We start from the raw sequence: 24,579 nt of genomic DNA on the forward strand, positions 1-24,579 counted from the left end.
CCAAGGCCTATCCAATGGTCCTTGTCTAGAAGGAAGAAGGGAGACACTTTCCTTACAAAGATAGCAAGTAAAATAGTCTTATTAAGCCTCGTCCATCATCAATAGACCTTGAGATTTGTTACAAATCTTGATGAGTTGTTTTATAAGGTTAGTTGGATTCAATGAAGAATTCATAAATATGGTATGACTTGCACAATAACAACTACCCCCTCATGAATTCCTTATTTTAAAACATTGATAAGATATTTATCAAAGATACTCAAATACTTAAATTATATTTAATATTATAAATTAGAAGAAAATTCTACTTATGAAGGCTTATCTCCCCCCTCCCCTTTTTATTAAAAAAAAAGTTTCACATATTCTCGTTGTTACACCTGACCTATACCGATCTTCTTCTTTTGGAAATCAAGATAGTCATTTTCATGAATCTCGTTGCCAGTTTATAATAGATGAGACATTTCAAATTTATCGTCTTCAAAATTAGGTCTCACACCAATATTGGGATCCTTTAATAGTGGAGTGCTTGATTGGAGATTGATAACATTCTTGTTCTTGAGATTGGGTTGGGTCGATGAAATCCCCACTGTTAGGTTATTCCGTTGATAATCCCTAGGCACTTTACTCGACAATATTGAAATGTTCCTATTTTCACTCACACAACCTGATTTTATGATTTCTTGATGTGGGGACTATTTTTTCGGATACTATGGACCAAACACGGGAAAATAATTATAGAATAAAAAAGATCTGCCGTGGCTCCCATAGATCCATGAAGTTGTATGGTTAATAAACTTCTAGGAGCATATGATCAGGACTCTGTAATAACAATAGCAGGTAAAGACCATGAGATCTGCGAAAGACTCAAGGAAGCGCTCACAAGTACACAACACAAGTTTAAAAGACAAAAAAAAAAAACCTACAGTGCACACATGTCTCCGTCTCTGACTCTGCTTCAGTGCAATGCACATACTAGCGCATGATAGCAAGAAGCCTTCATGGAACAAAATAATCAAGAAAACAACAAAAAGAGAGGAGAAAAGACGTAAACTGACTTTTGGGAAATCCAAATAACAGACCACAGATTTATTGAGACACTCGGACAGTTTTTTTCCCTTTAAGGAAAGATCTGTTAGCCCCAAGATATCCTTTTGAAATTAGGGTTTATCATCATTTGCTTCATTTGTTTATAAATACCAAATACATTCTGTCTTTGCTGCTCAAACACATTGTGATTTGTGTGAGAGAAACTTAGACTTATCAGTTCTTTGGAGCTTTGAATCTCTCATCGTTTTTTCTCAGCTAAGGTAAAAATTAATTTAAATTTCATTTAGATTTGTTTGTTCTATATTGTTGATTTCGTTTTGTTCATTTTGATCTAAAATTTATAGTACATGTTAAATATTTGTTCAAGTGTCTGAGTCTTGAATTTCTTTGATGATTATTTTTGGAGGATATTGGTGGCATTTATGTTCGTTTAGTGTTTGATTTAGTTCAATGTTTTTTAATGGTACGTTTTGTGTTTATTTGCAATTTTCCTCAAAATCTTACCAGTATTTGTTAGTTCTTGTGGTTGTGGAAATTGTTTGAAGAATATGTTGGGATGATTTGAATTGGTTAAATGTTGTCTTAGTGGTGGTATCGTTTTGTTTTACGAGGGATTGGTTTGAGAAATGTTGCAGCTTACTATGAGTGTCAACCTTGCTTAGAAAGAGATCATGAACCTCTGCTTTACTGGTCAATCGACTTGATTTGGATCAATTTAGGTATTAATTTGAGGTCCTTTTGATAAGGGAGGCGGAAGTGAAGGTGCCGGCTCGCTAAGTTGTTAAGTTTCGACTTGGGTTCAAAACCCACCCGCGAATATAACAAAATAAGGGAGCTGTTAGTAGGAATTCAAATAGCAGGTTCTCATGAGGTTGTTCACCATTTTGAGTTCAAAATATTGTAAATTTAAAATGTTGTACGGTGAATATGAAGGTGCGAACTCAATGAGTTGGTAAAGTTTGTGAGTGGTTATACCATGGACCTAGGATCAAAATCACCCATTTTCTCCCCTAGAAAAGAATCTTATGTAAACAATAGTTGGGGCAATTTTTTGGATCATATTGATCCCACATGAACATAATGTCGCACTGTTGTCTATTCGATCCAGTGGTCATGGCATGACAAATTGAAAGTTACATATTCCAACTGAAGGAATCCACTTAGATGTTGTTTCCTATTCAATCTCCGCCTCTTTTTTATGCATGTCTTCTTAAGCTCTTCAAATTCCTAGAGCCAAGATTGTCGAAGAATCTTTTATTTATTCTCTTCGAAGGTGTGGAAAACAAATTTGGAGATTTTCAATAATGGAACTCCCTACAAATAGAATGTGGAAGTTGGTCTCATAAGGGAAATTATTAGAATTAAAATTTAAATTCCAGTATGAGTCCCACTGTAATTAATAAAACTCCAAAAGAAAATAATTTCAACCATGATAAGGAAGTCTAAGAAAAATGTGGAAATAACAAGAATGCCATACCATCATCCGATCTAATCACCTAGTTTCAATAACTATTAGATTTTGAAATATATGTATGTGTGTGTATATCCTTTCGCCTATTCTTCGTCGATTTCCCACACTGACCCGTCAGTGGAATCCAATTTGGCGTTGATTATGGATTCCAAAAGGATTCTATGCCTCCATTTACCCCAACTTCATCTTGGACATTTCCTTCCCTATCAAAGGTGATAATTTAGGACATGATATACCTCCGCCTTCGGCCCCTTTATGAGGATCACATATATGATAGATGGAACAACCCTAGAGAGTGAATTTGTTGTTTAAGATTTCAAAATTTATTATAAGTCATCAAGCTGAGCAGGGCTGTCTGACTGACCTACCTTTCAAGCTTGAGCCCAGATAGACCTAATAACTAAACGGGCATAATCCTAATGCTCAAATCCTGTCCATGACAGAGCGGGCTGGGGCCAGCGCCCATCCCATTGACAACTTTACAGTTAGGATCCGAGCTCTATCTTATATACATATATAGTACAAATTCATCATGTTCCCTTTGTGTTCCTATATTGTGGCTATTTTGATCTCTAATGATGCAAACCTTTTTCTCATTTTTAAAACAGTGAGTTGGGTGTATCACATCATACCCCACTTTGTGTTCTTATATTTAGGCTTTGGAAAGCTGCAAGCAAGATGCAATCATTCCTCCCTTTTAAAACCATTAACTTCTTAGAAATCTTAAGCTCATCTTCTTTTATCTCGTTATCCTTTCCTCACCACTCAAAACCTAGTGTTGTCATATTGTTATAACCATACCATGTTGATCCTAGACAAGCCTCCAATGACGATTGAATTAACTCCAATGATACATGCTTTCTATCTATCCTTTATATCACTCATTCCCGAAATTTAATACTCAATGTGGCTGGATGGTAAACCGCCCTTTTCATTTTATTCTCGTCGTTACACCTGACCTATACCGATCTTCTTCTTTTGGAAATCAAGATAGTCATTTTCATGAATCTCGTTGCCAGTTTATAATAGATGAGACATTTCAAATTTATCGTCTTCAAAATTTAGTCTCACACCGATATTGGGATCCGTTAACAGTGGAGTGCTTGATTGGAGATTGATAACATTCTTGTTCTTGAGATTGGGTTGGGTTGATGAAATCCCCACTGTTAGGTTATTCCGTTGATAATCCCTACGCACTTAACTCAACAATATTGAAATGTTCCTATTTTCACTCACACAACCTGATTTTATGATTTCTTGATGTGGGGACTATTTTTTCGGATACTATGGACCAAAGATCCATGAAGTTGTATGGTTAATAAACTTCTAGGAGCATATGATCAGGATCTGCGAAAGACTCAAGGAAGCGCTCACAAGTACACAACACAAGTTTAAAAGAAAAAAAAAACCTACAGTGCACACATGTCTCCGTCTCTGACTCTGCTTCAGTGCAATGCACATACTAGCGCATGATAGCAAGAAGCCTTAATGGAACCAAATAATCAAGAAAACAACAAAAAGAGAGAAAAGAAAAGACGTAAACTGACTTTTGGGAAATCCAAATAACAGATCACAGATTTATTGAGACACTCAGACAGTTTTTTTCCCTTTAAGGAAAGATCTGTTAGCCTCAAGATATCCCTTTGAAATTAGGGTTTATCATCATTTGCTTCATTTGTTTATAAATACCAAATACATTCTGTCTTTGCTGCTCAAACACATTGTGATTTGTGTGAGAGAAACTTATAGACTCATCAGTTATTTGGAGCTTTGAATCTCTCATCGTTTTTTCTCAGCTAAGGTAAAAATTAATTTAAATTTCATTTAGATTTGTTTGTTCTATATTGTTGATTTCGTTTTGTTCATTTTGATCTAAAATTTATAGTACATGTTAAATATTTGTTCAAGTGTCTGAGTCTTGAATTTCTTTGATGATTATTTTTGGAGGATATTGGTGGCATTTATGTTCGTTTAGTGTTTGATTTAGTTCAATGTTTTTTAATGGTACGTTTTGTGTTTATTTGCAATTTTCCTCAAAATCTTACCAGTATTTGTTAGTTCTTGTGGTTGTGGAAATTGTTTGAAGAATATGTTGGGATGATTTGAATTGGTTAAATGTTGTCTTAGTGGTGGTATCGTTTTGTTTTACGAGGGATTGGTTTGAGAAATGTTGCAGCTTACTATGAGTGTCAACCTTGCTTAGAAAGAGATCATGAACCTCTGCTTTACTGGTCAATCGACTTGATTTGGATCAATTTAGGTATTAATTTGAGGTCCTTTTGATAAGGGAGGCGGAAGTGAAGGTGCCGGCTCGCTAAGTTGTTAAGTTTCGACTTGGGTTCTAAACCCACCCGCAAATATAACAAAATAAGGGAGCTGTTAGTAGGAATTCAAATAGCAGGTTCTCATGAGGTTGTTCACCATTTTGAGTTCAAAATATTGTAAATTTAAAATGTTGTACGGTGAATATGAAGGTGCGAACTCAATGAGTTGGTAAAGTTTGTGAGTGGTTATACCATGGACCTAGGATCAAAATCACCCATTTTCTCCCCTGGAAAAGAATCTTATGTAAACAATAGTTGGGGCAATTTTTTGGATCATATTGATCCCACATGAACATAATGTCGCACTGTTGTCTATTCGATCCAGTGGTCATGGCATGACAAATTGAAAGTTACATATTCCAACTGAAGGAATCTACTTAGATGGTGTTTCCTATTCAATCTCCGCCTCTTTTTTATGCATGTCTTCTTAAGTTCTTCAAATTCCTAGAGCCAAGATTGTCGAAGAATCTTTTATTTATTCTCTTCGAAGGTGTGGAAAACAAATTTGGAGATTTTCAATAATGGAATTCCCTACAAATAGAATGTGGAAGTTGGTCTCATAAGGGAAATTATTAGAATTAAAATTTAAATTCCAGTATGAGTCCCACTGTAATTAATAAAACTCCAAAAGAAAATAATTTCAACCATGATAAGGAAGTCTAAGAAAAATGTGGAAATAACAAGAATGCCATTCCATCATCCGATCTAATCACCCAGTTTCAATAACTATTAGATTTTGAAATATATGTATGTGTGTGTATATCCTTTCGCCTATTCTTCGTCGATTTCCCACACTGACCCATCAGTGGAATCCAATTTGGAGTTGATTATGGATTCCAAAAGGATTCTATGCCTCCATTTACCCCAACTTCATCTTGGACATTTCCTTCCCTATCAAAGGTGATAATTTAGGACATGATATACCTCCGCCTTCGGCCCCTTTATGTGGATCACATATATGATAGATGGAACAACACCAGAGAGTGAATTTGTTGCTTAAGATTTCAAAATGTAATATAAGTCATCAAGCTGGGCAGGGCTGTCTGACTGACCTACCTTTCAAGCTTGAGCCCAGATAGACCTAATAACTAAACGGGCATAATCCTAATGCTCAAATCCTGTCCATGACAGAGCGGGCTGGGGCCAGCGCCCATCCCATTGACAACTTTACAGTTAGGATCCGAGCTCTATCTTATATACATATATAGTACAAATTCATCATGTTCCCTTTGTGTTCCTATATTGTGGCTATTTTGATCTCTAATGATGCAAACCTTTTTCTCATTTTTAAAACAGTGAGTTGGGTGTATCACATCATACCCCACTTTGTGTTCTTATATTTAGGCTTTGGAAAGCCGCAAGCAAGATGCAATCATTCCTCCCTTTTAAAACCATTAACTTCTTAGAAATCTTAAGCTCATCTTCTTTTATCTCGTTATCCTTTCCTCACCACTCAAAACCTAGTGTTGTCATATTGTTATAACCATACCATGTTGATCCTAGACAAGCCTCCAATGACGATTGAATTAACTCCAATGATACATGCTTCCTATCTATCCTTTATATCACTCATTCCCGAAATTTAATACTCAATGTGGCTGGATAGTAAACCGCCCTTTTCATTTTGTTCTCCTCAGTTACCTCCATGGTATGTCAATTCTTAGTGTTTCGCCAATGTTTTGCATTTTATAATTCCAATTTCCAAGTGTCTGTCTCGAGCTAAGTTTTTTATTTTGCAGTTGGTGCTTTTGTTGTGGGATCCATAATGTTGGACCTGCAGGACCATCTAATATGATGTGTCTTTAGTCATTTGGTGATGTTTCGCTTATTATAATTTTAATGGTATAAAATATTTATTTTAAATAAGGGAAATAAGTAGATAAAATTAAAAGAGAATTTATTAAAAAGATAAACAGTTGGCTAAATAATTATATTACTATCTTAGCTATCATTTTTGGCCATATTCTAATAAAACTACAGAAATTCTTTTTAATGATATAATGATAGGTTTACTTTTAAATAGGAATATTGATAATGGATATTGTGGTTGTAAGTATACGCTTTATCCCTAGTCGACCATGTATTACTTTGATATTTGTACAATCGATAATATAGTCAGAGATGAGAGGATTATTAATTAAACCCAAAGACACCGAAGTGGATGATGGGACCAATATGGCAACAGTCAGAAACCAAAAGTGGCATTTTCCCATGTTTTCTTGTCACGTAAAGGTCTTTTTTTTTTTTCCCTTCTATTTTCACGACATTTTTGGTCTCATTCAAAAATTTGATCAGTTGAAATTTATGATTTTTCCACGGTACACATGTCAGGAATCACAAGGCACATAAATTTTCAGATAAAACTTGTATTTGGAATTTTTAGTTAAATATATTTTAAACTAATTTTGTTTCCCAGAAATCTTAATTTTTTATTTTGAATATTGACTTTGAGTCTGTTTGAGATCACTTGGTTTTGATTTGTAATGAATTAAAAAAAAAAGACTCAAATTGGAGTTTTCTTGCTTCATTGAGTGACGACAGGTTAAAAAAATTGATTTCTTTGATTTTTGGAAAATTTTAGTATTTACATGAATTGTAAACTTATTTTTAAGCATTGATGAATTTATTAAGGTTGCCGAATTGACATTATGGGTGTGGATACGAAATTTCTACACCGAGCTATGATTTTTCGAATTCATATGTATATTGAAACTAGTTAGTTGTTAAAGATTATGTTTTTTTATGTTTATTTGACCTTCATCTAATTATTGTTACTAATCTGAATTAAATGTCATGTTAATCACACTTGGGTTTTGGATCCAAGATTCATATTGAGAAATTGGGTTGGGTCTTTGGATCTGAAAATCGGGGCGTGACAGTATACCTACTTCAGATGCACTTTTCTCATAAGCTAGATCATTCTTATGTTCTTCACGAAAAGAAGAATACCTTGCTTGTCTTGGTCTAACCTAACAGCCTTCCTTTACCCCAGCATTAGCGTTGCCATGTGACCTTCCTTATATATATGATTTTGTCACTCACTTTTGGCTCAAAAATATATAACGACAAGCAAATTATTGAACTATGTCACTCTAAATAGTCTTATGATTTATGATAGTCTGAAGTCATTTTGTGTCTGTTGTCTATAATCTTTGAATGTGACCTTTTTAATATAAATGTTGCAATGACTTCTCTTAACTTTCCGGTGGTAGTCATGGGGATTGATGCCTTATTTCTAGATAATGAGAATGTATAAACTTTCTGTGAAGGAGTTTAGCTGTTGTTATATTGGATTGAGTGCAGAACTCATTATAAGTTCCTGCAACATACTTATGATCTACATTTGGTTATTTTGTTAGGTCATAGCTTCTTCCCTAGCTTCTAATATGGGTTCAGAAGAAGCTGTAGGGGAAGTTGTAAAGAGTGAGGAGAAAGATCATCAAACGCAGGCTATTTGTTTGCATGCTTTCTCAGATTTGTCTCACATCCCGCCAACAATATTTGTCTACCTTCTAAAAGAATGTTATGTGTGCGGTAATTTTTCTTTCAGAAATGCTCTTTTTTTTTCAAAGGGATTCATCGTTATGTTTGTGGTGCACATATTATGTTATCAATATCTTCAGAAGTCATAACTATTTTCTGCCCAATGAATGCTCAAGTAATTTAAAGCAAAAAATATTTAGGTAAGATATTTAGATTCCCTATGAGTACTCGTGTCTATTTATGTTCTACTTAGAAAAATGTCATCATCACCAAAGCCTTATTTCAACTTTCTGGATTGATTGAATAAATCCTACTCCTCTATCCAATTATTTATTAAACCATGTCTTTGTTAATTTAACTGTCTTCATATATGTTCTTAATACCTCAAGTCATTTGGCCTCCCTCTCACTCATTTAGAGCCTTCAACCTTCATGTTCCTTCTCACTATTGTTTGTCATTGGTTCCATTGAGTATGATCAAACAGTTTCAATGGACAATTATTTATTTAATCACCGATTGAGACTACTATTACATTTTCGCAAATGAATTCATTTTTTTTATTTTATCTTTCTCAGTCTCCCCTTCATCCATCTCAAAGTCCTTAGCTTTGCCATGCTCTGTCAACGATGTTTTTTCATATTTCCCCGACATTTTGCTCCATAAAGTGTAGCCGGTCTTATTGTCATCTTGTAAAATTTTCCTTTTATTTTGATTTATATGTGATAGTTATGCCGCACCCGGAAGAACATCTCCACTACCCTCCTTACAGATAACAAAGCTAAGATTTCGAAAATGGTTGCCTTGGAGGTTTTCATCAATTTTTATTTGTGCATCTTCTCCATGCGAGACCATACTGAAGTTGCAACCCATATGCTTTGTCTTGGCCATTTGTTTTAAAGCTCTTGGCCTTCAAAGAAGGTCTTTGAAGTTCTAATTTTGCAGTTAACCCATCTAAAATCTAATTAGTTAACATTGTGTTATTTACAACTAAAATACACCAGGGGACCCCCCTTCCTAGATATAAGGCCTTGTACTTTAACTAGGATCTCATTTGTTTCATCACCTTTTTTCCCCATAGTAGTTATTGTTCCCTCACTTATGTCCTTAATGTTGTCAATGCATTTGTGACCCCTTTCTTTGCCAATCCCCACCATTGTAGAATAAGTAAATCTTCATTTTAATTAAACATGGTTTATGTTAAAGTTGTTTTTTAAACCTGTCAAAAGTGTGGTATATTTGTTCTTAGTTTCTAAAACCACAAGAGGGAGAGACAAAAAAAGGACGTCGATTGAGGTAGAGCGGGTGGATATGAACACGCTTGAATTAACAGAAGACATGGCTTTAGATAGATGATGTTTTTAGTATCTGAAATTCACTTAGATATTCGCTTGATTGAACTCGCAATTGCATTTTAGGTTTTGGGATATGAACACACTTGAATTAACATAAGACATGGCTAAATAAAGAATTGAAAGGAACAAGATTCGTGCAACAGACCCTGAATTCCTGGGATAGACTCTGATGATGATATGGCATAATAATCAACTTTTACTTTCTTTTATGTAGAATTAATGCAAAAAACATGAACTGATACTATCAGTCTGATAAATGTTTGACATTAAATGTTTATGCATGTGATTTGGAGTTCTACACCCATATAGGAGGTTCTTCCATCATGATATGAACTTTTTTAACAATATAAAACTATTTATTTGCAGGCAAACATTACATAGACAATCACCCACTTACATTGTAACATGGAGACGCCATTTTTTTTGTTTTATTTTTTCTGTGATTCGGGTTCCAGTTACACATTTTACCCTTTTGTTTGTTTGTTTTGTTTAGACCTTATGATTTAAATGTATCTTTAATACCATATCGTGATATGTGGATGTGACTGCATTTTGAGCTTCTCAAAGGTGCTGAGTTGGACACATACTAATTGTGTTACTGTTGTTACATAACCCACTGTTATGCATATGAGCATGTGCAAACAGACAGTTGCATTTTATGCTCATAAAATATTCAAACATGTAGATAATATTGGCTAGAAAGGATAGAAGTCTGCATTGGTGAAATTATAGTCCATAGATCTGTCAGTTCTAAGAGGTCTGTCCCTTAAGCTCAGCTTTTGGTGTGTACCTCTTTGTGGCTGCAACTTGTGCCAATGGAGGAGACCCTACAGATCTTCCCATTCTCAGGGGAAATATAAATTGTAGGACCAAGCCTCTTTACTATCTTGTAGTAAATTGGATCCTTTCATCGACCACTAAGTGAAAAAAAAAAAAATCAATAGTTTCTATCAATCACGAGGACAATGCAGTGAGAATGAACCTTACTTGGTTGCATACCACATCATCCGTTGGGAAATCCTATAATTTATCCTCTTAAGGCTGTAGAAGAAGAACCCGGTTGGTCCATCTGGAGTGTCAAGGGAAGTAATCTTCATAATCTTTGTGCATATAGTAAGTCAATCAATCTCTGCATAACGACCTAGAGACGTTGTATTCTTTTGTTGTTACAGTTGGCTTGTCTACAAATTTCAATCGTCCATGTATTATATTTAGATAAAGTACATGTTGTTTGTTTCTCAAATGAATCCCGCTTTTGAAGGCACACGTAAGGCGACTATGAAGTTCCATGCTCTTCAGCAACAAGTCCTACTTGTACTTCATAACTCTCCCAAGCCTGGGCCAGCTACTTTTGTTGCTCAATGCCTCTACGTCTTGCCCATACTTGGACCTCCCTATACCGAAGGTTTCAGTCACTTAGTAATATCTGCTCTTCGTCGTTTGCAAACCATCCCAGCAGATTTATCTAGAGCTAGGAGCCTGGCTGCCCATTTATTTCTTGGTGCTATTTCTGGTCATGTCAGTCATGGAGAGGGGGTTCTCATAAAACTGCTTGAAGTTGTTGATGTTAAGTTGAAAAACATCGGAGAAGCCTTAAGTGGTTTGGAGGTGAATGATCATATTTTGGACATGGCAAAGGAATTCATTGAACCATACATCCTTAGATTGATAGAATCCCATTCTTATATGATGGCTGTAACTTTCCTAGAACACTTCTCCATCCATTTGTTTGATGAGTCCTTTCTACTGAGAATGATGCAAGAAAACCAATTCAAAGCAGCAGAGAAGTGGGCAATATTCATGGGGAAGGAGATGTTATGTGTACTGGTCCAAGTATATATTGACATGAAGATGCTAAAGAATGCTTCTGAGATTGTAAAGAAGAACGATCTCCAGACGAAGTTTCCAGATGTGTATCATATGTGCAAAAAAAGGTTTATGTTCTTTTCACTTCATCTTTTATTCTCTTGGATTCTTGATACTCTGGTGATTTTCCTTTCATCACCGACTGTTAATAGAAATATTCCCTAAATTGCAGTTCACTAAAAAAGCTAGCAGAAAAAGGGTGCTGGGATATTGCTGAGGCAAGGACTCACAATGATCTTCAACTTGTTGAATACTTGGTAAGAAGTAGCTATAGATATTTTCTATTGTTATGAGCACACTATCTTTCTTGTTTGAAGCTGGAAGCTTTGTTGCATTTTGGTTGCATTCTTAACTCTTGTATTATCAGGCATGATCACTTATTCTTATAGAATCCCTTGCTCTTCTTTCCTACTAAATACTTGGTTATCAAAATTAATTACTTGATTCCTGTCTATGACTTCAAGAAATGAGTGTCACAGATATTTGTATCTGAAACGAGCAAACACAAAAAAAATTTACATAACAATCCCCTTTGAACCATTCATAGAAAATGACCCCCTTCATGACAAACAACAGTTAATAATATCAATTTGATTGTGGATAGTACTTCCTACTAAATCCCCCACGTGATTGAATATTTCCTGTCATGATTTCATTTACCATGTCAAAATTTTGAACCTCATGGAAATTATGGTTATTTCCTTGAATAATAAATTGAAGAAAACTAATAACATAAATTAGTTTGAAACTAATAACATAAAGACTGGGATATTTGTTACTCTTTTTCTTGCATGCCACATTTTTGTGGGCTTCTAAAAGACCTGAATTATCTTCAAGCAAATGGAATTTCTCTTTATTTGTTGACAAAATTTTATGTGATTAATATATATAAATTTATATGCTGAGCATGGAATGGCCTAATTCATTTCTGCACCAAATAAAGGTGAATTTGGCAATGGAAGCAGATCACTTAGAGAAGGTTAATGAATTGTGTGAGCGGTACTCCCTTAAAAGTTTCATGAAACTCAGAGGTACGCGAAATCGCTTTTACTCTAAGTCATTAAATTTCAGGTCATGGTAAATGTGATTCAAAAATATGGTATGCGGATTTTTCACCAGACCTTAGTATTCCAGAACAACTGTGTGTTTTGCCATCTTGCATGAAATCTTCTCAAGGAAGATTTCTACTGTGTCTGAAAACCTGTGATTGGACTCAGACTTGTATCAACTGCCACTCCCCTGACTCAGCTTGACTCGGGATTGATGCATCTTCAATATTCAACAGAATACTGCCTTGAAGTGGACTTTGGTCTTGCATTGACTCGGGACCAGATCATTTGGATTGTTTGAGTCAACACAGTTTTGGCTTTGGTGATTCAGACTCCAAGTTCAAAATTTGAAACCATGTGGCATAGCCTTTAAGATAATAAAAATGGCTAATAAGTTTCCAGATTATCCCCTACTTATGTTTGTACATGCATGGTTGTGATCATTAGATCTCTCAACTTTTTATCTAGGGAATTTCTTAGACGGACCCATCAGTCCTCAAGATGTTAGTCTTACATGTTAGGCACTTATTTTAACTTCACAGTTATTTCATTTTCAAATCATGATTTCTAGCTAACGTAGAAAGCACTTATTTGTTTCATGTATGGATGGTTTCAGATGTATATGGTCATTAACTAGTTTGTTACGTACAGTACCTGAAGCAAATTCTCCAAGGGCCCATTATCTATGTCTTAATGAGTTGGTTTCGGAAGAAGTCAAATGGGTTGATGAAGTTAGTGGTTTGCTTAGTGCTACATCCCATATCATGGGATGTAAAGTTGTTGGCTTAGATTGCGAGTGGAAACCTAATTATACAAAAGGCAGCAAGCCCAACAAGGTAATCATCAACTTATATTTGACCATTTTCTGCACTAGTTCATGCTTATCTCATTTTTTTTTCTGTTGAATCCATTCATTTCAGTATGTTAGCAACTTCTATTGTTTTAGAAAGTTGGAATGAACAACACTTTTTTCCAGGTTTAATTAGGGAATAGGATTGAAAATAAATCAGATTACTATCTTACCAAAGTCCAGGGAGATGAATTTAAATAAGTTTATGGCCAGTGCCTTGAAGCGTAAGCCTCACATGCCTGAAAGTTTAAATAAATAATATAATATATAAATAATCAATATAAAAGTTTCTGAAGTAAGTAACTACTTTAAAAATATAACTAAAATACGTTTTTTACAAACTTTCTCTGCATAATACTAAATACTAAAAAGTTATTTACAAATCAAATAAGTTCAACAACTTTCTTTGCATACATTACTATTTTGTATTTAAATTTGTTTCTACATGCTCCAATTATGTGCATGCATGCTAACAAAAACAAAGAAATATAAGAAGAGAAGAAAGGAGGAAAAACCTAAAAAAGTGGTTAATGTATGGTTTAAAAGAAATGAAAACGGTTCTTCCTTGTGATTCAGGGCATGTTTAGTGTGCCTCAGTAATTAATGTGTATGGTATAGTCTGATGGAATAATTATCTTGTTTTTACTAATGGTCTTGTGCTGGGGTCATAAGAATAAGGGCATACAATTCCTAAATATTTATGTGTTCATCCTTTTTTTCCCCTCATGGACTATGGACCTATTATTAACAATATGGGCATTGCCATGCCTCAGGTCTCTATCATGCAGATTGCTTCTGAAACGACAGTTTTCATCGTTGACTTGATAAAGTTATCTGAAGAGGGACCCAATGTCTTAGATAGCTGCCTAAAGCACATTTTACATTCTCCAAGAATTCTGAAGCTTGGTATGCAAAAAACTCAAAGCATCACTTGCAGAAGATTGTTTATCGTTCTTCTTTTGCATTTATTTTTATGTCCTGTATTTAACTGTAAGAAATCTGCAGTATTGTTTGGAGATTGGAATTCTCTAGGTGCCCGTAATGGGGAACGAGAACTAACCATTCAATTGACTCTGAAAAGAAACTCTAAATTAGAATTCAGTCTCCTCGGATGTTTGCATCATTGTAGACATCCATCTCATATTCTGATTTTCTTTGTTGGACTAGTAAGCGTATATATTCTGCCCTTCCAATAATGAAGCAAAAAATAAGAGATCAGATGGTTATGCATCTAGTTGTAGCTTTTTTTCCTAGGAGATTTCCTAGGTGGAATCCATCAAATGGTGGGTCTAGGAGATTGCTCAAGAACACCCTGGGTTTGGAGAAAAAAAAATCATGGGAAAAATGAATTCCAGTGTTTGCTTGTACCTAGGAAATTGTCAAAAAGAGATTTGTTTTTCATTTTAGGTGGTGGGGGTAATCTTAAGAGATTATCATCAGGAGATAAGATGAGAAAATCATTTTCCTTGGGAGTTTTTGGAAAATATTTTCTTGTCAAGAGAGTAAAATTACTTTCCCAGCAAAACTAATGTGCAATCCTACCATTGCAAATCGGATTTTCCCATGATTGTATTAGACCCCCAAGGTTTCTCCTGTTGTCAAAGATGTAGTAACAATCGACTGAATAATGATTTCTCTGTGGTTGCTAAATCGTGTAGGCTATAGTTTCCAATGTGATTTAAAGCAGCTGTCTCATTCTTATGGAGAGTTGGAGTGTTTCAAACACTACGAAATGCTACTTGACATTCAAAATGTGTTCAAAGATCGTAGAGGTGGTCTCTCTGGGCTTGCCAAGGTAATCTAAGATGTCTATTCTCCTACTACCAATCCCTCCAACACACCTAAATCCTATTTTATTATTTTATTATGCAATCACTTGTGATTTTCTTTTATTTTATCTACTTACTTGGATCAGTGATGAAAAAACATCACGCAAGTTCTGGGCTTTCTGAGGAAGAAATATACAGCAATATTTCTTCTTTGGACAAGTGATTTAAGTAGATGTTTTCGATTTTTACCATCAGTTTAGCAGTTCATATCAAGCCATGAGGATAATTTTTGTGGTGGTTATTGTACTAGAAAATACTGGGTGCTAGTTTGAACAAGACGATACGGAACAGCAATTGGGAGCAACGGCCTTTGACTCCGAGTCAAGTTTGTACCCTTTTCCTTTTTCTGTAATTTGCTTGAATGCTTGGAGAATTTTGTTGCTATTCATAAAATTTTCTAGTTCGAACTGCAAAGGTTTTAACTATAACAACAACTTGTGAATGCTTTCAGACCTTCTACATGTATGCATTTGCAATCATGCACGTGTATTTATGCACACACCCATACTGTTGAAATGTTTGCTTTTTTGTATCCATACGTATGTACATGCCTATGTATGTAGTGGATAGAGTGTAGTGAAGAAATCCTGGGGTGTTTAGTAGGTATACCATAAGTTGGTCTATTAAAGATTTACACCTATGATGCAGGGGTCACATTTAAGTTCTGGAATCCATCGCTTAATGTGTCCTTCCAACATGGCCAGTTCTAAAAATATCTGTAGAGTGGATGATTAGTCTCATCTTTTCAGGTTGATTTTTTTATGTTGTAGATATCCTAGGTGGGATATGTCAGTGTGAATCCAATCATGTTTAGGATTGTCTTCTTGTATGTTGTTAGGAGAAGTTCCATTTATTTTGGTACCTTATATTTCCTTAGTGTAGAAGTGAAATAATGATTTAGAAAAAGACATTTTTCTTATTTCAAGTGAAAAATAAACACTTACAAATCCAGACTCAAGAGTTATGAATTAGTGTGGTACTGTTACTTAAAAATGTTATGAAAATTTAGTGTATTTCTATAAAGAAGAAATTAATTTTTTTGGTCTTCTTTTTTTCTTTAAGTAAATCTAATTGATAACCTTTCAGGTTATACGATGTATGCCTAATAAATTCCCAATAATGAAGGTGCCAACTTAGCTAAGTTGGTAAAGGCATGTGGAGTGTTGATCCCACGACCTTCACGTTGGCTACTAACCACCCTTGCTTGCCTAGCATCAAAATATCCCAATATTTTAACCTTTTCGGTTTGAATAAGAATTATTGTTTTTTTTTTTAATAATTTCCGTTTTTCATGACTGTCTCAAATGAGTCTAAAAACCGAACTAAAGTGTAACTTATGTGCAGATGGAATATGCAGCTCTTGATGCTGCTGTACTTGTTCACATATTCAGTCATGATCAAGTTCAACATCAGCCCCCAGGTTTTAATGGCAAGGACGCCCAAATCGACTGGAAATCACACATTGTAAGTAAATAAATAAATAAAAGGCTCCATGTTTTCTTCCTTCGACAATATTTGCAAGTAGAACTTATCCTCTTGTGGATAAAAACTCCATAAAAACATAGAGATTCACCATTCACCCCAAGTTTTCTTGTATTCTGCAACTTAGAAGCTTGAGAAAATAAGTTTCTTCATCGTCTATACTGTTTGTTCTAACTGAGACCTACTGTTACAAATCTCAAAAGAATCCATAATGGTGACTCTCCACTTAACATATCAGACAGTAATCTAAGTGTTTTTTTTTTCTTTTCTGGATTGATCCACAGGTTTCCCACATGGATAATAATCCCGAAAAACCCAAGTGGAAGAAAAAATCCAAAAGCAAAATGGAGGATTGAAATGGGACAGACATCCCTTCAAAACCCAATTAATGCTTAGGTCACAGGTCCTATACCATTGCTTTTAGCTATCTCGTTCTGTAAATTTCTGTTACAGTTGAAAAATCTTTGAAATTTAAACCACAGGAGGATCCTCTTTTGTTTCATGTATTTGAATCCATCAACTGTGAATATGTCCGCATGTATATATTAAAAGTATGGGAATGGTTATTGCCACGTGAATACGATTACATTCATGTAATTTTCACACTATGCCGAACTATACACAATGGAACAGTTCATCCATGAGTCCCGGTCAGAAAATTGCATCAACTGCACCCTATATTTTGTGGATTGGTTGCAACATTTTCCACAATACAATTGTTTAGATGGTTAGACTCATCGGTTGATGTGATCTTGGGCTGTCTCCCACAGGGGTGTCAATGGGTACCCATTTAAGCGGAACCGAAATCTATCTCGGTTCCAATTCCCCCAATTTATGAGATTCGATTAGAGTTGGGTCTAAAATGGAACTGAACTGATAGGAATCAGAATCGATAAAGTTCTATCTGATGGGTAACCGGAGTCAATTTATTTTGCATTTCTTTAGATGATTTAAGGTTTGCTTTGATTTTAAAATTATAATACTTGTTATATAAAGCTCTTTAATTTCACATATAAACTATGCATTTGAGCCTATATGAGCCATCTTTTCTCGAATTTTATTATTTGTAAAGAATATGACATTTTTAATTTTTGAAAAAAATTATGGACTTATATTTTTAGTCGATCAAATTATAATATTGAAGAAACTTGTGTTATTCCTCTAATCTCAGACCTACATTTTACATTGTACCTCAAACAAATTGTTTTAGAATAAGGGGTTCACAGATGTTTCATCAAAGTTCAATTGATGCAATGATTTAGGTCCCTAGATTACATACCCATCCCGAAACTGATTTTGTGGAGTTCTATTGAGACATGGGCTCACCAATCATTTCAGGGGATGGTGGAACATGTACACGTAGACGTCGACCTTGATACTGATTGGTTTTGTGATAGGGGTTGTGGGATTGTAATTTTAATTTTTTTTAACGAAGATGACCTTGATAATATTAAGGTAAAATGCAAAAGTGGGGACATTTGACATTTAAGGTCTTCGAAATTATGGTGTCAGCAAACACTGGCCTTCTCTCGTTATAATAGCAAAGAGATGATGCATAAACCCTCAAATTGGCACTAGTGAACCACGTTGATGCCATGTGAAATGCTCCCACGACATCACCAACCGTGGTCTTATGGTGCCACGTGCCAGTCCCTAAGATGTACACCTTATCCAACATTCCCATGATGCTATCGGGAGGGCTGTCAACGGAACGGGCCCACAATGGACTGTGATTGATTTTTTTAGAGCTGTCCCATATTGTCATTAGGGTGGGCCAGGCTAGGCTAATTTTCCCCTTAATTTTAGGATTTTGTTTCGGCTTTGATAGTCCAATCCGACTTCATATCTCATATAATATTTCCTTTTTTTTATAATTTTCAAATATATATATTTATGGAGTTTTTAATGTTAAAATTTGAGACCAATAATTGCATAACTTATTTATTCGTGTAAATTTGGATGCAGCGAAGATACAATACTTATTTTAAAAAAATTAGGTACTTATAAGGTGCAGCAGTGTTGAACACAAAAAACATCCGACATCAATAAGCTTGTGCCATCATATATGGAGACGTCTATAACCATAACAATCATTCCAATTTTTTTTTTTTTTGAAATAATGAAAATTGATTCTAGCATGGTTGCAAAACTTGGTTTGACATCTCGTCTTGTCCGTGTATAAGATTGAATTGTCTTGGATGACTATTTTTAGTTATCGTGGGTATCTACTTGGTTTGGTTTGGCTGAGTTTGAGGTCAAATTGGAACCCAACTGATATAGGTCGGTTCCACTAAGTAAGAACTAGAACCAAAGCAAATTCCATTGGAACCAAGCCAAACCGAACTAAAGTCAATTTGGTTCGGTTCAATACTACGGATTGTCAATAATCTATAAATTGTAAGTAATATTTTTTAATGAAAAAATAAACATATACTAAATATGAAACTTCATTCAAATATCACTAATCTATCCATAAAAAATCATTAGTTTATCCACAAAAAATATTAATCTATGTCCTAACTCCTAAAATAATTCATAATAATTATTATTTACATATAAATATATTTATCGTATAGGGGTTCAGTTCTATACAAATTTGATCTGAGAATCGAATCAAATTAATTGGTTATCCATTTTCGTAACTCGGAACCAAACTACAATTTGTACCTAATTGAACCAAACCACCCTAAAACCATCAATTTTGTTCAGTTCTCGGTTTGAACCAGTCCAAGTTTCACCCCTAGTATCTACATCCTTCAGGGTGAAATTAATCCCACGATCACCCCCCCCCGCCCCCCTTATTGAACAGTTCTACATGAAACTAGTTGAGTTGAGGCTCAGTCAGACCTAGAGGGTGGCCAAGGAATTCATTGATTTGCGAGCTTATCCAGGCTCGACTTGCCACTAGGCCAACCTCTTGGGGTTGGGTTAGAGTAATCTATTCAAATATATTTTTTATGAAAATAATTTATAAGTTAAGGTAGATTAGAAAATATTTAGTTGTTAAATCGTGTTTTATTCATATAATAAATATTTAAATTCTAAAAAATTAACTATACAAAATCTTAATTGATTCTGTAGACACGTGATTTCGCCATTACGATGATCACATCTACAATGGTTTGGAGTCGCCACCATTCATTTTTGTAAGTGGGTGTGAATGGTCACCCGATGTGCATTTTTTTTAGAACATGTGACATTCTTGGTATTTGGTGACTCTCGATGGATAAAGATGAATCAACCCTTGAGATTCGGGTAAACGGCTCGGTTGGAGAAAAGGGAAGGTGTTAGGCACCCTTTTCTCCCCACTAGATAGTGGTAACCTCAACTCAACTCGATCATTTTTTATTAAAAAAAATACGAAAAACGATGTGCCACGTGTTGTGCATTTGTACCCTAGATAGGAGTTCATTTTCGGCTTGATCATATGGTCATTCCATTGATGGAAATGACCCTTATAGACCTTTAGCCTTGTGGTCCATTCATCCTAAAAAATAAAATGAAGGGGAGAGGGGTGATAGAAGAGGGAGGAGGAGAGGGTGTAGAAGAGAGAAGGGGGGATTGCCTTGAACCCACCTTGTATCTTCTTTCTTATTTTCTTCTTCTTCTTTGAGTCTTCTTGAGTCCTTAGTATTTTAAGCAAATATGACTTTTGTATGGTTGAAGGAATAGAGAAAAGATGATGAGAGAGATGAGTGTAGTATGTGGTTTTTTTTTTTTGTGTGAGACTTGGGGATGATTAGTGAGAGAGAAGTGGTAATAGTGGTTAGTAGTGAGAGTTGGGGGGATAATTTTTGTGGTGAAAGTTGAGGGCCATTTTTGGGAAGAGGAGGAGGGTATTTATAGATGTTGAGGAATTATTTTAGGGATATAATGGGTTGAAGTGAAGAAAAAGGATAGCATGATTATGAGTTTGAGAGAGAATGAGTGTATTTAGAGGAGATTGGAGGGTATTTAGGTAAGGAGGGTTAAATGGGTGTTTGGACCCAAATGGTTTGGATTCTACCCAACCCATTTGGGTGGAGTGTTTGGTGATGTGAGTTTAAGATGGTGGTTGTGATTAATAGTATTTGATTTAAGAGAATGGAGGATTTAAAGAGGTGGTTGATGATATTTTGAGAGGATGAGGGAGATGATGCCATGTGTCAAAGTGGGTGGAAATGAAGGGTTGAGATAGGTTGATGGGAGAGGTTGTGTGTTGACTTGAGATGATGGTGTAGGTTTCGGTTGTAGATGTAGGTTTTGTAGGGAATGATGAGGGTAGATTAGGGGAGGTATGGGTTAGGGGTGTGGGTTGATGATGTTTGATTTGAGAGAACAGGTGATGGGTTGATGTGTGGGTCGATAAGGTTTAAAGAGAATTAATGGGGTCGGTGGTTGGCTGAGGGAGGTGCGCTGGGGTGATGACATGTGTCATCTTTTGATGATAAAAGAGTGATTGGTTGATGTGGGTAGTGGTTGATGGGTTAGGGTTGTGGGTTGGATATGGATTTGGGCTTAGGGGTTTTGGAGTGTTTTTGGGCTTGGGTTATGAAATGGTTTTGGATTTTAGGAATTGATTAGGGGTTATTTTGGACTGGATTTTGAGGGTATAGATTGGTATTAGATTTTTAAGTGATGTGGGATTGAGTTTAGGTAAGGGGTGAGAAAAATGGCTTTTGAAGCATTAAGGATTTCTGGGCCTTAGGTGGGTTTAGATTTTTTTGGATTCGGAGATGGAACGGTGGAAGGTATAGGAGGTGGTAAGCGTCCCCAAGTCTCGTTTTTTAAGTTTTTTATTTTTTTGAAAATTTTGAAATCATTAATTTGATCGAGATGTCACGTGTTGGCAAATCGGACTTTTTAGGCCCGTTGGTGAACTTTATCTAAAATTTGACGTTTTTTATTTTGGAAGCGGAGCGGTGAATATTGGGAAAGCGTAAGGTAGGCCGAGTCCTTTTGGTGGGCCTCCTAAACCATTGAGAGGTCTTAGGAGCCTCGGTTTGATAAAAATGTCACTTTTCAATGACTTGGGCTCTTAAGGCCTGTTGGCCCATTTATTTGGAAAATCGATATTTTTGGGTCCTTTCGAGAAGTGGCCCGTTCAAATTGAGGTGCCTACAGATTCGACTGAATTTTACTGAATCAAATGATATTTTCAAAATCTCATCCAAGTCATTTCATTTATCTTGCAAGATTTGGTATACGCCATCTTGATCTCAGACAAGATTTTAAACTATGATAGGGATCAATATAGGGCTTAGTATTAATTTTTTGTAACATTAATTCACTCTTCGACGATGGCTGCCAAATGTAAAATTTTCAAACCATATTTCTTTTTTTTTTAGCATAGAAAATAGGCGAGTAGATGAAGCTTTGAAAAATATGGTTCTCAATGTAATTGGAGATTTTCCATGTAAAACTATTTTACTGTCGAAAGAAAACCTATCAGGCGTATTTTTACCAAAATACAGTAAGGACAGCGCAATAAATACACTTTGAAAATTGAATTGTGTATAAAAAATACCCTTAAAAAAATTATTTTTTACCAAAATACACTCAGATTCCAATTTCCAAGTGTATTTATTGCACTTTTACAAAACCCATAACAAAATTATAAAAACACTTTCCCACGAAATTCATTTTCCTCAAAAAAGTCATATTTTATTGATGACCATCATGAAATTCGGCGCGTTTCCCGTTGAGACGGCTAAATAACATCCTGTTTGCAGTAAGGCGAGGGCATTATAGAATTTTTAAACCTCCGTAAAATAAGAAGAAAAAAAAATTCCCAAAAACACGTTGTGAGAAGATGGCGGTCGTCCATAATTCTCTCTAGAGCACCCACACAAATAATACACTATTACAGCCAAACAAGTTTCTTCTCTCTCTCTCTCAAAATAAAAACCCTAATCGCATTTCCACCATTTCATTAAAAACAACCTTTCTCTCTCTCGCTCGCTCGCTCTCTTGATTGTTTGCAAGATCGATCGAGATGGCTGAGCTCCAGTCAAGCTACCAGTCTTACGGAGGAGACCGGAAGCTCGAGATCGTGAAAGGTCATACTTTCGGTAATAACCAGATCTACATAACTCGTTCTCAATCACCCGAACCATCCCCGATTCCAACTCCACGTGTTTCTAGGGTTAGTAAGAAGAGCTCGTCTTCATCGAAGAAGTCGTGGAGCTTCAACGATCCCGAGATGAAGAGACGACAAAGAGTTGTTAAATATAAAGCTTACGCGGTTGAAGGGAAGGTTAAAACATCTTTCAGAAAAGGGTTTCGTTGGATCAAAAGCAGATGTTCTGAGATCGTCCAGAGCTTCTAAAAAGAACGAGAGAAAACGTAGAGAAATAGATATATTGTGTGATTTGACGGAAATGCCCTCGATTTCGACAAGGGTTTTTTGTTTCTTTTTTTTCGGATTTAATTGGATGACCAAAATACCCTTTGTGTCAGTTACAGAAGAGTGATATTGGTGGATTTGTAAAATGTTTTGGTGCTCGGTTTTGTCTGTCATCAACGAATTGGGTTTTTTTTTTTTCTGTACTTTTTAGAGAGAATTTTCACCGCAATTGGAATATATTTTTTGTTGTTTTTTTTGGCTTTTAGAACTTCAACAGTGCTGATTGGATTCTTCTTGTGGTGCTCAGACATTGATGCAGCAAGGATAGAAAGCAACACCATTTTATGGGCTAGACTAGAGAGCAAAAAATAATATTTGATTGGGTTGTTTGATCAATGTAAATTTGTGCTGTGGGCCATTTCATAGAAGGCCAATATTCTGACGGCTAGGATTAATTGATGGTTGACAAGATAAATATGATTGGTTGAAGTAATCCGTCAATTCTAAGGGTGGTTAGCAAAGCGTCTCCTTTTTATAAAAATCTTGTCTGGTGATTCGTTATGCACTTTGTCATTTTGGTTGCAGATGGAAAGGAGAAGATGTTGACGCCTTCATGTAATTTTTTTCCTTCTCATCCGATGCCATTGTTACTTTAAAAAATCATATTCTATGTTGTTTTAGAATTTTGAAAAGAATGACACATATTGCCCCAATTTTTTCAAAAGAGTCATGATCTACAATAGTGTCCCGTTCCTATAACAATGTTAGGTGTTTATGTGGCATATTTTTATTGGAGTTAAAATATATCAGGCCGCTTGTGCATTTTGATTAAGAGTCCTTGGTGTTTCCAAATCCAACAAAAACGTGCCATGTAGATAGGTGGGGGTCGAAGGGCAAGAGCGGTGACAGCAGTGGCGGTAATGGTGGAGAAGAAGAATGAGATAGAGAGAGAGAGAGAGATAGAGAGAGAGAGAGAGAGGACATGTCTGTAATTTGATTAAGTGGGTACGTGTATATTTGATTTAAAATTCGTTTGGAATATTTTTATTTAAATCTTCCATATATATATATATAATGGGGTGGGTACGTGAGTTAAAATTCGTTTGGAATATTTTTATTTAAACCTTCCATATATATATAATGGGCTGCGGGTTCCAAGAAAAGCGAACTCATATGTTCACACACAATCTCGATTGTGTATATGTGATCCAACAGTTGGAAAAAAGATGCATCCGGAGAATATATTACAGACCTATAAGAAAAATCTCAACCGTTGATTCTCACATATATATGATTGAGATTTGTGTGTGAACATATGAATTTGCCTTCACAAGTCTATGGATCCCAACCCATATATAATAGATGTGAAAATATATAGTAAAAAAAAGAGTTCCCTAACCTTACTATGTTTGTAAGGATTTCATCTTAATTGTCCTTGAACTCACTTCTTGGCATCCAAAAACATGATCCCATGTTTTGGGGTTGTAGAGAATGAGATTTT

At 35.4% G+C, this 24,579-nt stretch overlaps 2 protein-coding genes across 5 annotated transcripts; both read left to right on the forward strand.

The window, feature by feature from the left end:
• The first annotated feature begins 880 nt into the window (after window positions 1-880).
• Window positions 881-17,334, forward strand: LOC147403088 (Polynucleotidyl transferase, ribonuclease H-like superfamily protein). 4 transcript variants are annotated; one of them, XM_086438537.1, is made up of 11 exons: window positions 888-1,307; window positions 8,202-8,376; window positions 10,939-11,611; window positions 11,716-11,800; window positions 12,487-12,574; window positions 13,244-13,428; window positions 14,216-14,348; window positions 15,101-15,237; window positions 15,522-15,596; window positions 16,616-16,735; window positions 17,038-17,334. In XM_086438537.1, exons 2-11 carry the CDS (start codon window positions 8,229-8,231, stop codon window positions 17,107-17,109), a joined length of 1,716 nt encoding a protein of 571 aa, XP_086294663.1. In that variant the 5' UTR covers window positions 888-1,307; window positions 8,202-8,228; the 3' UTR covers window positions 17,110-17,334. The 4 variants fall into 4 exon arrangements, with proteins under 4 accessions (XP_086294666.1, XP_086294663.1, XP_086294665.1 ...); XM_086438536.1 differs by lacking the exon at window positions 888-1,307 and adding an exon at window positions 3,925-4,319; XM_086438540.1 differs by lacking the exon at window positions 8,202-8,376 and having other exon boundaries at window positions 881-1,307.
• Window positions 17,335-22,727: 5,393 nt separating this feature from the next.
• Window positions 22,728-23,060, forward strand: LOC147403089 (uncharacterized). Its single transcript, XM_086437544.1, has one exon. The coding sequence runs from the start codon at window positions 22,728-22,730 to the stop codon at window positions 23,058-23,060; it is 333 nt and encodes a 110-aa protein (XP_086293670.1).
• The last annotated feature ends 1,519 nt before the right edge of the window (window positions 23,061-24,579 follow it).

The sequence above is a fragment of the Akebia trifoliata genome, chromosome 4, assembly GCF_017979445.1.
Source record: "Akebia trifoliata isolate Shusen 1 chromosome 4, ASM1797944v1, whole genome shotgun sequence".
Classification (NCBI taxonomy): Eukaryota; Viridiplantae; Streptophyta; class Magnoliopsida; order Ranunculales; family Lardizabalaceae; genus Akebia; species Akebia trifoliata.